The 15,690-nt window shown below is 45.9% G+C and overlaps 1 protein-coding gene across 3 annotated transcripts in view; it reads right to left on the minus strand.

Moving 5' to 3' along the window:
• PLCG1 (phospholipase C gamma 1) overlaps positions 1-15,690 on the minus strand; it is a 69,078-nt gene that overhangs the window by 25,888 nt on the left and 27,500 nt on the right. For all 3 annotated transcript variants that reach the window (XM_036748114.1, XM_036748115.1, XM_036748113.1), the window contains 3 exons: positions 502-654; positions 278-371; positions 17-64 (listed from right to left, as the gene is read on the minus strand). In XM_036748114.1, coding sequence (XP_036604009.1) covers positions 17-64; positions 278-371; positions 502-654 — 295 coding nt within the window. The remainder of the gene's footprint in view (positions 1-16; positions 65-277; positions 372-501; positions 655-15,690) is intronic.

The following is a 15,690-nucleotide window of genomic DNA, read 5'->3' on the forward strand; positions in this document are numbered from 1 at the left end:
TGGGTCCCACACTTACCTGTCTTCTCGATTCCGATCTACTGAGTAAAACTGCTTCCGGAGCCATCTAAGACAAAGCACACAGCTTGAGATGGTTGTCTGCTCAGAGGGCCTCAGGCCACCTGGCTTGGATCAGGTGATAGGGTCACCATCAAGACACTGGTGAATCCTGGAGTCTCCCACATCTTGGAAGAAACTTGCCCCATGGTCCCTCCCTAACATCCCCCTCACCCTCGGACACCAAGAAGCCAGCTGGCCCAGAGGCTGGTGGGGACCGTACCTCTCGATCTGCAGCGGTGTGGCAGCCTGGATGGTGTCAGTCACAAGCCAGTTCAAGCCTTTTATCCACATGTTCACTTCATCCTCTGATGTGGCTGTGGGACAAAGGGAAAGCAGGGTGACCCAAGGCTGTGGCTGCCCCAGCCTGCCCCCATCCCCACACTTCCCCTCCCTCCAGGCTTCGTTGCCCTTTCTGGCTCTATCCAGGCTCTCCCACCCCCGCACCTTGCAGACTCAGAGTCTTCAGGCGGAATTCCATGCCATAAAGGATGACAAAGCAATGAGACTGATCGGGCCGGAAGGCTGGGTCCTCCTGGTAACGGTCAAAGTCTCGAGAGGTCTTCCCGGGACGGATCTCTTTGATTTCACGAATATCAACTGTGGAAAAGGAAAAGAGCCAAGTCAGTTCAGAAAGCTACTACACAACTGTCTTGGCTCTAGACAACTGCTAGCCAGGAGATGGTGGGGCAAATTAGAAAGAATTTGGGATCTCGAATCTAAGGACTGGGCCTGGAGTGTCTCATCTTCTGCTGACCACCTGGTGACCTTGGGGACATTACCTCTCCTCTCTGGGTATGCAAGTCTTCATCTGTAAAGTCAAAGGGGTGAACTAGAAGACCTCTGAGGTCCCTTTTGGCTAGGATCCCAACCAACCATTTTTACTGAAGCCTGTCCCCTCTTCCTCCACCCTCCCACAAGCCTATCTCTATACTAGGAGCTCTAAGTGAAACTGACAGAGACATTCACAGCTATCAAAAAGCCTGTATTCCAGTAAGAGAGATAAGGTTTACACACACTATAACATTTGGGGTTAAGTGACTTGCTCAGGATGGCAAAGTTTGTAAGTGTCTGAGGCTGGATTTGAACTCAGTTCCTCCTGACTCCAGGGCCGGTGCTCTGCCCACTGCACCATCCAGCTGCCCTCATACTATGACATTTAGCACTAAACTCTATGGTTCTAAACACTATATGGCACCAGGCTACATGAGGAACAGATGAAGGAAACTAGGGATTTTCCACATGGAAAAAAGTTGATTAGAGGCTCATTCGGCTTGGCCCCAGAGGGCAGAATTGGGAGTAACATAGAGGCCGATAACAACCCGAGCTATCCATAAGTAGGAGGGAATGGCGTGGGAAGTAGTAAGTACCCCATCAGAGAAGTTCTCCAAGCAGGGGCTGGAATGACCACTTGTCAGGGATGGCAGAGAAGGGCTTCCTGACCAAGAATAGATTAGACTAGATCGGGGATGAGGAACCTGTGGCTTCAAGACTTCATGTGGCCCTCTAGGCCCTCAAGTGCGGCCCCTTGAATCCTTCAGTCAAAGGGCTGTACTTGAAGGCCACATGTGGCCTCAAGGTCACAGCTTCCCCACCCCTGGACTAGATTAACTCTGAAGTTCCTCCCAACTCTCGGAAATTCTGAGTTCTGAGAAGAAAGAGACCAATCACTGTGTGGTGCAATAAGAAGAGAGTTTCTAAAGGTATGGGATTCTTTGTGAGCGACATTAACAGCCCAGCCCCCTGCCCCCCGCCCACTACCACTGAAGGACCGAAGGTGTTGTAAGATCACGGCTTTGGTGCCAGAAGTTCATCAGGACCAGTCACAAAGGCAGCGAGTGGCAGCATTAAAACCAAGGTCCCTGACTCCAGACACACCATCTTTTCTACTTAGCCACAACATCTTTTCATTTATCTAAGGGGCTGCCCTCATGGGGCTGGGGGAGTTCGACCAGGTAAACTTGAAGGCTCTTTCCAACTTCCAAACCTCTGTGACTCTACAAGGTGAGCCTAGAAGGACAGGTGAAATATGGTTGAAGGTGAGGAGGAGTGTTCCCAATAGAAGAAACTGCATGAGCAAAGGCACTGAGTGTGTAGGAGACTATGTAGAAATGACCTCATTGTGCACCTCCCCCCCACAGAGGTGGGGAGTCCACGGGCGTAGAATACTGTACAAATTGTGGGATTTTTAAAAATATCTGACTGATTTAGCTGATGCTTTTTCCTCTTCTTCCTCTTTTGTTTTTTTTCATAAAAAACAACACACTTTGCTCTATGGGAAAGCTGGGGGAGAAGGGAGAGGGCCGCAGAAGGAAATTTTGGGGATATAAAAACAAAATAACAATAGAGATTTTTTTAAAGGCCATTGTGCACTTGACCCTAGAAAAGAGCTGAGAAAATGCACGTCCCTCCCTGCTCTGAGGAGGTGGGGGACTATGGGTGTGTGATACTGTACAGACTGTCAGACTCGGCCACGTTGTTTGTTTTGCTGACCTGCCTTGTTCCTTTTTTTTCTTTTTTGGTACCAGGAACGGTTTCACTGAACAGAGAGAGGAAGGATATGTTCAGAAATGAAGGTTTTGTAAAACGAAACAAGACCATCATTTTTTTTAAAGACAAAACAAAATCAATAAACAAAAGATTGCTGTAATTATAACCCCTGCCAAAAGCACCCCTCTCCCCATTTGGCATGGCCTGGTGGAAAGAACGATGACTGTGAGTCTGAGGAGCTAAATTCAAATCCTCACCTTGCTACTTATAACGTGCCCAGGCACGGCACGGCCCTTTTCTCTCTGGGCTTCAGTTTCCCTCTCTATAGTACAAAGCCCCTTCCAGCCCTGGATCTCACAGACTGCTTGAAAAAGCAGAAGCAGGCATTCCTTCTGGTTCTCAAGCCCAGATCGATGCAAAGACCGGCCGTGACTGGGCCCAACAACTAGACAGGAGCCTCTCCAAGGCTGCTGGGCTCAGGAGCTTCTCCTTGGGCTAAGAGGGAGCCATAGTGACTCTTGATGCCTACCCATGACCTGACCCTCCCCCCTTCAGATGCCCAGGGAGCAGAGTCAGGTGAGGAGATGCCTGAGAAAAACTGGGGGTGGGGGGGAGGGGGGAGGGCAGTGTGAGTGACACTTTGTGAGTCATTTTTTCTCAACACAAGGTACTTCTGAACGACAAACCCCAACCAATAGTCATGATTCTGTGTGGTGTTTGGGCTGGGGGCGGAGGGTGGGAGCATGGGGATGGGCTGATTTCTTGCTATACAAGAGGGCTGAGAATGAGGAGCTACAAATGTCCCCCAACACATCTCTTCTTCCCCTTGCTCTACAAGCTTCTGGTTTGGTGGGAGGCAGTCGGTGGCCAAGGAGAGAGAGCTCAACCCACCCCACCCAAACCTCAGGTAGGAGGCAAACACCATGGAGGCTATAAATATGTCTCACAAACATGCTAAGAGAAAGAAGATTTGTCCTCTGAGCTAAGGGAGCTTTAGGGAGGCCAGCTGGGGCTGGGCCTCCCCCCTTCGTGCCTTCTTCCTGTGCTCCTGGCCCCCTGCCTTCCCACAGGGAGGAAGCAAAATTGCTGAGAAATCCAATCACCCTAAGGTTTAGAGGAATGAGTGTCAGCTTCCTCTAGGGTTGGGCTTGCCTTTTAAAAGAAGACCTTGGAGAGAGCGAATCTTACCCCATGGGAATGACACTTTAATGGTGGAATTTCGGAAATTCCTAGAGTGGGAGATGCTGGTAGCAGGTTCAGGAGGTGACTTCTTGGCATTCCTCAGATCATAGTGCCACTAAGGCTTCCCAGAGCCCAACCAGAACTTTCATCCCAGAGTCACCCCACAGGAGTGGCCCTGGAGAAGGGGTCAAACTGAGCTCTAAAATAGGTTGAATAACAAAGCAATTTCAGCCAACAGGAGGGACCAAACATGTCCCAGCAAGGAAGGGCTCTTCTTTTCTGCACTGTCCTCCCGGTCTGCCTCCCCTTCTTGCCTCAAACCAGAACTAGAAGACCCAAGTACCCATGAACAGGGATGGATGGGGCAGTTAGCAGGTCAGGATTCAAGATGGGGACATGGATCAGTCAGTGCTATTCTCTATTTTACCACAGACCTCTTGCCTTGAGATATTCTCTGAACCCCAAATGGGTCTGAACATTAAAACTTTCTGAGTGTATGAGAACAGAGGCCCTGACCCAGATGCTAATGGAAAGAACAGAGAGAGACTGCCAGGGGAACAGGAGCACAGACGATAACATGTAAAGGAACGAAGGTCAGGGTGAGGCCTCCCCAGAGAATATCCAGTTGCTAGAAGTATGCCTAGGAACCCCAGATCCTCTCCTACCACTATTCCCCATTAGGCATGTCAGCCACACAGGGCCATCCCTGGGAAATGCTACAAGATCTTAAGCCCCCGATATCTCTTGGTCTAATCTCCTTTTTCTCTTGACTCGCACTCAAAGAATCCACTCTTTGCCCTCAGAGCAACCTGTGATCACAAACTCTTAAAGAAAATACACATGGTAGTCATTTAATAAATGTTTACTGAATTATAGGATGGGACCATAGAGGCAGCTGGGTGGCACAGTGGATAGAACACTGAACCCAGAACCAGAAAGAGTTCAAATCCTGCCTCAGCTACTTACTAGCTGTGTGACCTTGGGTAAATCACTTAACTTCTATTTGCCTAGGAGGCAGCGAGGTGGCGCAGGCTAGAGTGCTGAGCCTAGAATCAGGATCCAGCCTCAGACACTAACTAGCTATGTGACCCTGGGTAAGTCACTTAACCTTGGCTTTAATCTACTGGAATAGGAAATGGCAAACTCTTATCTTTGCCAAGAAAACTCCACGGACAGGATGGTCGATGGGGTCATGAAGAGTTAGACACGATTGGACAATGACGATTGCTACAAAGCTTTTCATTATACTGAAGGACCTTTTCCACTCTCCTAGGCCCACCCTCCCTCTACCTCCCCCTTCTCCCTCCAGTCCATCAGCCATTTGGCTTCACAGGCCTCTGCACTCAGCCAGTGAGGGACAGTGAGGGACAGTGCGGCACAGCAGAAAGAACACTAGATTTGGAGCCATACGAACCAAGACAGAATGCCAAGCTCTGCACTTACTCCCTCTCTGGGCCTCAGTTTCCTGTTCTGTAAAATACTGAGGCTGAACCCAATGGCCTCTGAGGTCCCTTCCAGCTCTCAATCTCCAGTCCTACAAGGCCACTACCCAGGGTCAGACAGAACAGTCCTGTCCTCAGGCCCAGGTAACAAGCTGGGCTGATCCAAACTCTTCCTCTCTGCCCAGGCTGGGCCCTCACTGTGACAGACAATCCCTGATTCGTCTCTGGTTCGTTCCCAATCACATCCCAAGCAGCCCCTGCTGTAAATAATTCTCTCTCTCTCTCTCTCTCTCTCTCTCTCTCAAGGTCAAGTCCAAACTCCCATGGTCCCATTTCCCAAGGATTTCCACTTTATTGGAAAGATGTAGGTCATCTGACAGGACCCCCATACACACTCAACTTCTCTCCCCATCTGAAAAGCTCTTATGGGCTGTTTCCCTTCTCTATCCTTTCCTCCTTCCCTTCATTCTCAGAGGACCAGCTGGCCCTCCAGCTTCTCAGCAGCCCTCTTCTGCCCTGCCACACCCCGCCCCAGTTCTCTTGATCCCCTCTGATTCCCGCCTCCACCATGACCTCAAACCATCAATCACTCCTTCACCCCATCCTGAACAAAACAAAGGGCATGCTAATACAGTGAGCAAGCCCTGGAATGCAAGTCAGAAGATCCGAATGTGAATCCGGGTTCTGCTGTTTACTGGCTGAGAGTGACCTTCGATAAATCAGTCATCCTCTATGAAGGTCAGCTTCACCAGCTGAAAAGTATGGGTGACAATCTCTGTACTCTCTATCTCATGAGGCTACTGTAAGAAATAAACCGCATTAACCTTGCAGCCCCACAGAAGTGGGCATTCACATTTCTCAGTGGAGAAAGCCCTCAGCCGCCTCAAAGGCCTGTGTAAACAAGAGTTGTTAGTGATACCAATAACAATGTTTAAAAGCAGGCACACCAGGAGGGCAGAGACAGGGGTCTGGACTGGGAGGAGAGGAAATCCAGGGGAGGGAGCAGATGGGTGGGGACAGACCGGGAGAGAGAACCAACCTCCGCCGAGGGCAACTTCAAAGGGCAGGAGCCACTGAGTGTCAACTCCCTACTCACTCAATGTGAAACCACTACTAAACACCTTTGAAACAGAAGACCTCTCTTCTTGTGCAAACCTTGCTCCTCCTCCCCCATACAGGAATGTTTGGGCGGCCCAGAGATCTGCAAATGCTCCCAGCACACAGTAACCAACCCAAAAGGAGGCCGAAGGAGCCCACCAGCCACCAGGGCCCCAGGAGCCTTCCTGCCCTTGGAGAGTCACCAGAAGGCATCTTTCTTGATGTCCTGGGCAGTGTCTATGACACCTCAAGGTCACCACACCTCTCTTGTAACCCAGCAAACTGGCAAAAATAATTAAAGAATTAAATGCTGTGACTACGCTTGCATAACCTATATCAAATTGCTTGCCTTCTCAATAAGGGGGGTGGGAAGGGAGGGAGAGAATTGGGAACTCAACTTTTAAAATGAATGTTGAAGATTGTGTTTACATGTAATTGGGGAAAATAAAATACTAAAAAAATAAAGTTAAACGCTGTTCCAGCTGTGGAGACACCCTGTGAGTCGTGAGTGTCTTCCACATAATAACCCCAGGAGGTAGGCTGGGGAAAAGATTATGAAACCCAATTTTATACATGAGGAAAACTGAGGCTTAGAAAAGGTAACGGATTTACTCAAAGTCACGCAGTGAGTACATGCAAGTCCAGGCCCCCACCACTGCACCCTCCGGTTTTTCTACTAACTCCTTCTCTTCCTGTTATGAGGTAAGAGAGATGTTCTATTTGGTCCCACTGGTATTCAAGGCCTACTTCACTTATGGCAAACTTGGCTCACAGAGAAGGTGGTGCCAAAGGCTCTTCACTTTACCAAAAATTAAAATGATCCCACCTCCACAAGGGATCAATGGTCAATGGATATGGACGACTTTCAAAGGAGGAGACACAGTATGAACACTCCAACGTCACTAGTAATCAAAAACAACAGAGTCACCACCAAACAGGGAAGAGGAATGGGACCCATGATTCCCATGGTCTACGGAATGATGACGAAGCTCCCTCTTCCCATAGAGGCTGGCACATTCTCTTGAGCTTAAGAGCCTTAAGGAGTTGCCTACAGCACCTAGATAAGTGACTTCACCAAGGTCACACACAGATCTTAAACCCACATCTTCCTGGTTTCCAGGCCGGCTCTCTATCTACTACACCACATCAAACTGGGAAAGAGAATTAAAAACTCAGTGCTAGTTCATTTTTAAATAAACAGGTATGCCCATTCACTGCTAACAGGATGGACAGCTTTAGAATCTTTCGGGAAAGCAGTCCAGGCAGTCTGCAGCAAAAGTTACAAAGATAATCACACCTTTGAAACCTAATTTCTGCCAGGAATACACTTATAAGCGTTCCCAAAAACGAGACCAAAAAGAACTATCTGCTCAAAGACTTCACAGAAGCATTATATGTAATTACAAAAAAACTGCAAGCAATCTAAGTGTCTACTAATAGGGGAATGTTCAAATTGTGGTATGTTAATGTAATAATGGAATACAGTGAAGCAAATAGGGGCGATTATGAGGAAAACAAAGAAATCCAGTAAGACTTTTCTGAAATAATGTAAAATAAAAAAGGGGCACCAGAATAATGGAGTTCACTTAATTGTAATCATACAAGAAAAAGTCATTGAGAATGAATGGTCAAAGAATATTGATAGGGGACTTAGTCTCCTGGGAGGGACTGAAGAAGCATTAGGACGCTTTATGAAAATTACTTTACATGTGAACAGTTACTAAGCAAGTTTAGTTGTTTATACTGATGCTTACTATTCAATTTCTAATAAAAAATAAAATTTTTGAAGAATTTAAATTTAAAAAAAAAGCAAAGCATAAGAATGCTCCACTTTCAGAGTGCTTTTAAAATGGAGCCACAAATTTCTGTTTACTCAACGTTTGAGAACTTTTGAGAATTAGTATTACTGAGCCCAGGCATATTACCTGCCATCTCCTTCTTGTCTCCATCTCCAGAAAATGGGGAGAAGGCAACAATGTTCCCCACTGCAGAGATGAGGAAACTGAAGTTTATACAAAGCAGAAAAGGAAAAAAGCCCTAACAGGCCTCAGAGCTCTCAATTACCCAGAGATCCTCCCAGATGCAGTGACTCCTTGAAAACCCTCATTCCCTCAAACCCACGGGACATCCCCTCTTGTCAGATCCTGTTCCAAAGAGCCTTCATCGTGCCAAAGAGCAAAAGAAAAGCCCCCTGGAACAGCCTCCGTCCTCCAGGGGGGAAATGGGGTTCAGCCTCAGCCCCGACCGGAAGGAAGCATATTCTCCTCAGAACTGCAAGCTGGGCCTGGGGGAGGGCATGAGGCCCTGGTACCTCAAACCCACATCCTGCCCACCTCCCAGCCCCCTTCTAGTTTCCCATAGCACAACGACCCAATTAACTCCTCTTCCAGGGGAAGGAACAGAAGAACCCAGCAACAAACTATCAAAACATATGGTGCCATTCCAATAACTATGGACTCCATGACCCGTAACATAGACTAGAAAAAGGCTGATCCACATCACAGACTACCGACCTGCTGACCTAAATCCTGGGGTTTAGAAGTCACCCTCAAGATAACCCCACACCAGAGGCAATGGATACCATGACCACTGCTCCCCTTCCCCAGCCAAGTGCCACAGACACACTGGCCTCTACCATGGAGCACAGATACACTGTGTTAAAAATCATGGTGGGCTTTTTCCAATCACAAGGGGTTCTATGGCTGCTTTCCTTTTTTTAGATTAATTTTTTTCAATAAGAATTTATTTTATTTATATATTATATATTAATTTGATTTTCCCTCTTGAAGAAAAAAAAAAGAAAATCTTCAAAACAAATATACATAATCATGTATGGTCCACAGAAACATGTATCTGACTGACCATTTGGTCTATCTACCACCTCTCTGCAGATGCTTTCCTACCCATGTCAGAGACTCCAGGCACACTGGCTCAAAGTACACGCATAAGCATCATGGTAGGCAAGCTGTCAAACAAGCCGGGGCCAACTAGGAGAGGGTAGCCATGGTCAGCTCCTGGACCATGCTCTTGTCAGAGCTCAGGCAAAGGACTGGGATTGGAGGATTCGCACTTGTGATGCTACCTGAAGATGTGAGATGCTGCCCTCTAGTTCAACAATTTTAGCCATGTGAACAGACAAGTACGGGGATGGGTAACCACACGTGACCCTCTAGGTCCTCAAGTGCAGCCCTCTGACTGAATCCAAACTTCACAGAACAAATCCCCTTAATGAAAGAATTTGTTTTGTAAGACTTGGACTCAGTCAAAAGGCCACACCCGAGGACTTAGAAGGCCATGTGTGGCCTCCAGGCTGCAGGTTCCCCACCCCTGGGCAAGTATCTTAGACTTTTTGGGCCACAGCTTCCTTTTCTGTAAAATGAAGGGATTAGGAGGAGTTCAAAGACAAAAAAGAAAGGCTCCATATAGAGCTAAACCTTCACAGCAGCACACGTTCTTCTAGCAGAAACAACTAGAAACAAAGCAGACACCCATCAACTGGAAAACAGTTGAAGAAACTGTGGTGTATTATTACAATCTAGGAAGTGACTGTGAGAATTTCAGAGCAACATGGATAATCTTCTACAAACTGATGCAGAGTGAAGTAAGCAGAACCAAGAAAACAACATACATGATGAAAAAAAAACTACTCAAATGAAGCCCAAAGGTCTGGATACAGAGCTTTTGGTAATGACTGATGCTGCTTGGAGAGGTGGGGGGGCTATGTGTGCAGAATGTCACACACAATGACCATGGTCACTTCCTTTGTTTGGCTTAGCTGTTTCTCCTTTTTCACAAAAGAAGGCTCATTTTAGAGGAGTAGGGTGGAAGAGGCATATCTAGAAATGACTGATGTAAAAACAAAAGGCATCAATAAAATTTCAATCTAAAAATAAAATGAAATGAGGGGGTTGAACTCGATGACCTTTAATGGGTGCCTTCCAGTTCTGACATTCTTGAATTCTAACGCACACAACAATTATCAGCAAGCAAGGAAGAGATTAAATTGGTAGGCATTGGTAGGCATGGAAGCTCTGTGGGGACTACCATGATTATCGGGCAGGCCAAGACTAGAAATGATAGAACAAAAATAATAGGGAGTTGACACCCAAGATAAGCAAAGAGATACCTTGACTGAATTCACATCATCCGGCCCACATCCTCAGGGACCGCAAGAACCAGCCGATGTGACTGCCGAGCCTCCAGCAGTGATATCTGAAAGACCAAGGAAAACGGAAAACGTGCCACAAGACTGAAGAAGGGCAAAGGTCCTGATTTTCAAAAGAGGAAGAGAAAATAGTCTACAAGTTACAGGGTAGGGAGCCTGACTTCAATTCCTACAGAAATTCTAAAATAAGTCATGAAAAGATGTTGGGTGAACCTCTGGAAAGGAGAAGTGGTGGTTACAATGAGCTGGCATGTGTTTGCTCCAATGATGCAATCAGTAACTTGAGTAAATGGCACAGATAGCACACTCATCAAATTTGGAGATGACACACAGCTAACAAGGATATCTAACACACAGGATGGCAGTTAAGATGTAAAAAGATCTTGACAATCTAAAGGAGTAGGCTAAATCAAATAAGATGATATTCAGTAGAAACAAATGCAAAGTCTTATGCTTAGGTCCAAAAAATCAATTTTGCAAGCAGAAGATGGAGAAGGCAGAGCTAGACAGCAGATGTTCTGAAAAAGATTTAGAGGCTTCAGTGGACTACAAGCTCAATATGAGTCAACAATGTGATATAGCAACCAGAAGAAGCTAATTCAGTCTTGAGCTTCACTGAGTCACAGAACTTCCAGAAACAGAGAGTCCCATTGCACTCTGCTTCTGTGAGACCTCATCTGGAATACTGTGCTCAGTTCTGGGTAAACTGGAGAGTATCCAGAGGAGGGCAATCAGGATGGTGAAAAGTCTTAAGTCTACGTTCTATGAGGATCACTGAAGGAGAAGACAAGATGGTAGGAAGCGGGTGGAGATTGAGGTTGAGATACTAGTTTTGGAGGCAGCTAGGTGGTGCAATGAATAGAGCACCAGCCCTGGAGTGAGGAGAACCAGAGTTAAAATCCAGCCTCAGACACTTGACACACTTACCAGCTGTGTGACCTTGGGCAAGTCACTTAACCCCAACTGCCTTGCCTTCCCCACTCAAGAAAAAAAAAGAGAGATGTTAGTTGTTGCCAAGTTTCTGAAGGGTTGTCATATAGTTGAGTAATTGGGCTTGTTCTATTTGCCTCCAGAGGAAAACGGGAACAGTGGGTAGAAGATGCAAAGAGGTAGCAACCCAACAATTAGACCTGTCCAAAAATTGAGCAGGTTGCCTGAAGAGGTAGTAAGTTTTCTCTCCTTGGATTTCTCCAAGCAGTGGCTGGGTGACTATTTGTTGAGTACATCATAGCAGGAATTCCTTTCAGGTATGGGTTGGAATAGATGGCCACCAAAGTCCATTCCCAACTCTCAAATACTGTGATCCTGTAAGGAATGTGTAATAAGGCTAGAAAGGTAGTTTAGGACCAGGTTGGAAAAGGCTTTAAATACCAAAAAGGTAAGTTTCTAATTGATCCTAGGGGTAACATGGAGCTACTGGAGTTGACCAAGTAATTCCAGCAGGAGTACCATGATCCAACCTATGCTTTAGAAAATCACTCTGAGAGCCAAGTGGACAATACTGCTAGAATAGAGAGAGCTTTGAAGCTGGGAGACCACTGGAAGACTAGTGTAGTAGTCCAAGTAAGACATGATAACGATCTGAACTAAGCTAGCGACCATACGAGTGCAACAAAAGAGATGGATACAAGGGATGCAGAGGGAGAAATGACAAGTCAGCAACTAATTGGATAAGTAAGGTGAATGAAAATGAAGAGCTGAGGAAAAAGTTAGGAATAAAGCATTAAGTACTGTTGTTTGTTGTTGAGTCATTTTCTAGTCGTGCCTGACTCTTCCTGGCTCCATTTAGGGTTTTCTTGACAAAGACACTGAAGTGCTTTGCCATTTCCTTCTCCAGCTCACGATTTACAGATGAGGAAACTGAGGCTAATAGGGTGAAATGACTTGCCCAGTACTTACTATCTGCAAAGCACTGAGCTGAGTGGTAGAGATACAAATAAAAAGGACTAATGGAGGAAACAACACGTATAGAAGGTTTCAGCTGCAAGTCAGATGGAGAGGTCCCAGGGTGCTAGGGCACATCACAAAGAAGACGGAAATGCCTTTTCTTTAATGCCATCTCCACTAATAATACTGCATCATTTCCTGATGTTGAACCATTTGATAGCGCCAAGAACTCTGGTGCTAAATACTTTTTTTCCCAAGTCCTCAATAGATGTGGCCATCGCACCTGTAGGAACAATTGCCAGGCTTCATGTCCACAGGGGTTATTACCCAGGATAGTGACTGAAGGCCCTGGGCTGGGTGCAATGCTAGTCTCAAGGCCTCTGGGCTCAAGGTGACACCAAGGCTGCAAACCTGAATGACTGGTAGGATAATAGTGCCCTCGATAAATACAGTGAAGTTTGTAAGAAGAGTTCAATTAGTAGGAAAGATACTGGGTTCTGTTTTGGACATAACGAGTTCGAATTTGACATAAAAGAACACATACCATCCCATTTGGACTAAAGCACCTGGTTACTTGACATACTAAGAGGAAATACTTCAAAAAAATTAAGTCAGGAAAACAGCTAGACCTGACAGAGTTGAAACTCTTGTTAGGTAGCACAATTGAAAAGCCATCCACAAGAACCAATTTTCAAAATACTTCAGAGATCTCAAAAGAATGAAAAAAGAATGTGGACTGTATCATTACCCAAAAAAAGGGTAACCAAGATGACAGCAGTAGCTGACAATCCACATACCTACTTTCTCAGCTCCATAAAATCTTCATGGGAATGGTCATCGAAGGTTCCCTTAATGAAAATATATATGAGAAGTAAATAGGCAAGTTTTGGTAGTTGAATGTCTGTTACAGACCACAGCCATACAACTGACTGAGACATAAAGATAATACAAGGTCCTGGCATATTTACTGATTACAAAGAAAGCATTTGGACTCTGAAGAGCAAAATGTGAGAATCTAAAAGGCTCTCCTTCAACCAGAAGTGGCCCCCAGGCAATGTTAAGATCATATGAGACTCCTTGATAGATGTGACCACAGAAATAACGTTGTTCAACAAAAGTCCGATGAAGAATATCAAGTGAGGCATAAAACGGAGATGGATGTTTGCCAAAGGTGTTCAACACTGTCAAGGAAGATATAACCGCACAAAGTCCAAATGAAGACGTGATTCTTAACAGAAAGTAAGGCCCTCTGGATAACCCAGTAAGATTTACATTCTACGGAGAAACAAAGTACAAATTCATATCCAGCAAGTCATTGACACCCTAAGAATCAATCCATGAATCCCCTGGGGGGTGAGAGGGAGAAGGATGAATGCTAGCTATTTTTTAAAATCAAAGTTTAACTGATGCCTTTTGTATTTATATCATAGTAATTTCTGAATATAACTAGAGAATCACGGAATTTGAGAGGTGGAAGTGACCTCAGCAGTCATCTGGCCAGACCCACACACAAAAGGAACTGCACTCTTACTCACATACTGCTTCCCACCAAGTGAGCCTTACCTTGTAACAAAGAGGAGAAAAACCAACACCCCAGTTCCCTACCTGTACAGACGGAGGGCCATGAATTTCCTCATGGGAAATGCTATTTCTAAAAATGCATTTTCTCATCAGGTCTACCAAGCAGTAGGAAATACTAGCCTAGAGTCTCTCCTAAAGTCATTTGACCTAAGAGAGGCACATATCTACAAGCATATATACATACAGGCACACACACACACACACACACACACACACACACACAGAGCACTCCCAGTTACATTCACACACATCCCAGCTGCAAATGCACACATACCTACATACAGGCACACAAAACACACACACACACACACACACACACACACACACACACACACACACGATTGTGGGAAGCTCTGAGCCCCAGCGGAAGAGGGGAGGTGCAGGTGACCAGTTGCTCCCACCTTAGGTTTGGGATAGTGTTTCCTTCTACCTCACAAACCTAGCTGAAAATAGCATCTTTTTTTTAAGTTTAAAAAAAGAAAAAGAAATATACATATTTTAGGAATCAAAGCTCTCCGCATCTGGGAAGGATGGCTGTCTAGGTTGCAGTGACCCAACAGGTACAAGGCCCTCGGCCGGGTAATCTCCCCGCCGCCCCCAGCTGTCGGCCTGTGCCAGCCAGAGCTCTCTCCCACTCCCTCCACAGCCAGAACCACTTCCCACCATCTCCTCAGGGCCCTGGCTTTTCTTCTTCAGCCCAGGCTAAGCTCCCTACCTGCCGGGGTAAGCCAAACTGACAGCTCAGGCATATGCAAAGCCACAGGGCCAGAAAATCCACGGTGCTTGAGTGCACCCTCAGAAGGGCCGTCCTCATGCTTAGAGCACTTCAAAAGCAGGGGCCAACAATACCAAGTACACATAAGACACCCTGGCCTGAAAGATGTTTATAGAAGACGTGGGACAGCCCTCCTAAGCAAACCATACAGCCCTAAGCAGCAACCATTTCACACAATGTCCCCAAATCTACTGACCCAACAACCAACCAACCAAGGAGCAAGGGGAGACCATTGGATTTAGTGAAAAGGGCCTTAAAATGGAAATCAGGGGAATCGAGTTAAAACTCCTAGGCCTCCCACTAATTCTCTCTGCCACCCTGAGCAAGTCCCCATACAGGGGCAGGTTTTATAATCTATAAATGGGGGGTGGGAGGAGGGGTGAAGCAAATGGTCTCTAAGGGCTCTTCCAGTACTAAGCTTCTAGGCATCATCTTCTTTCTTGTTATTGTGTTCTACTATAAGGAAATGTTTGTTATATTTGGTGTTTGTTAAGTTCACCATTTTTTTAAATTCTAAAGAAATTTTAAAAACAAAAGAGTTTATGTGTCCTAGTGTGGTCCTGGCCCCAAAAGATGTTGCTGGGGAAGAGAGAAGCTCCTGATGTAGGCCTATTTCCAAAGATGATTTAGGGGAAAGGGAAAAGAACCTGTCTGTTCTAAAATGTATATAGCAGCTCTCTCTGTGGTGGCAAAGAACTGGAGATTGCAGCGGTGCCCATCAACTTGGGAATGGGTGAACAAGCTGTGGTATACGATTGTGATGGAATACTACTGAGCTATAAGAAATGAGGAGCTCTGGAAAACGCTATCCACATCCAGAGAAAGAACTCTGGAATCTGAAAGCAGACGGAAGCACACTATTTGCCCCCCTTTTCTTTTGTTGTTTTCTTTTGTTTCTTCTTTCTTGTGGTTCCTCCCATTGCTTCTTATTCTTCTTTACATCACGACTAGTGTAAAAATATATTTAATATGAACATATATGTGGAGCCTACATCAGATCGCACGACCATCTCGGG

This window comes from Trichosurus vulpecula, chromosome 3 (assembly GCF_011100635.1).
Source record: "Trichosurus vulpecula isolate mTriVul1 chromosome 3, mTriVul1.pri, whole genome shotgun sequence".
NCBI lineage: Eukaryota > Metazoa > Chordata > Mammalia > Diprotodontia > Phalangeridae > Trichosurus > Trichosurus vulpecula.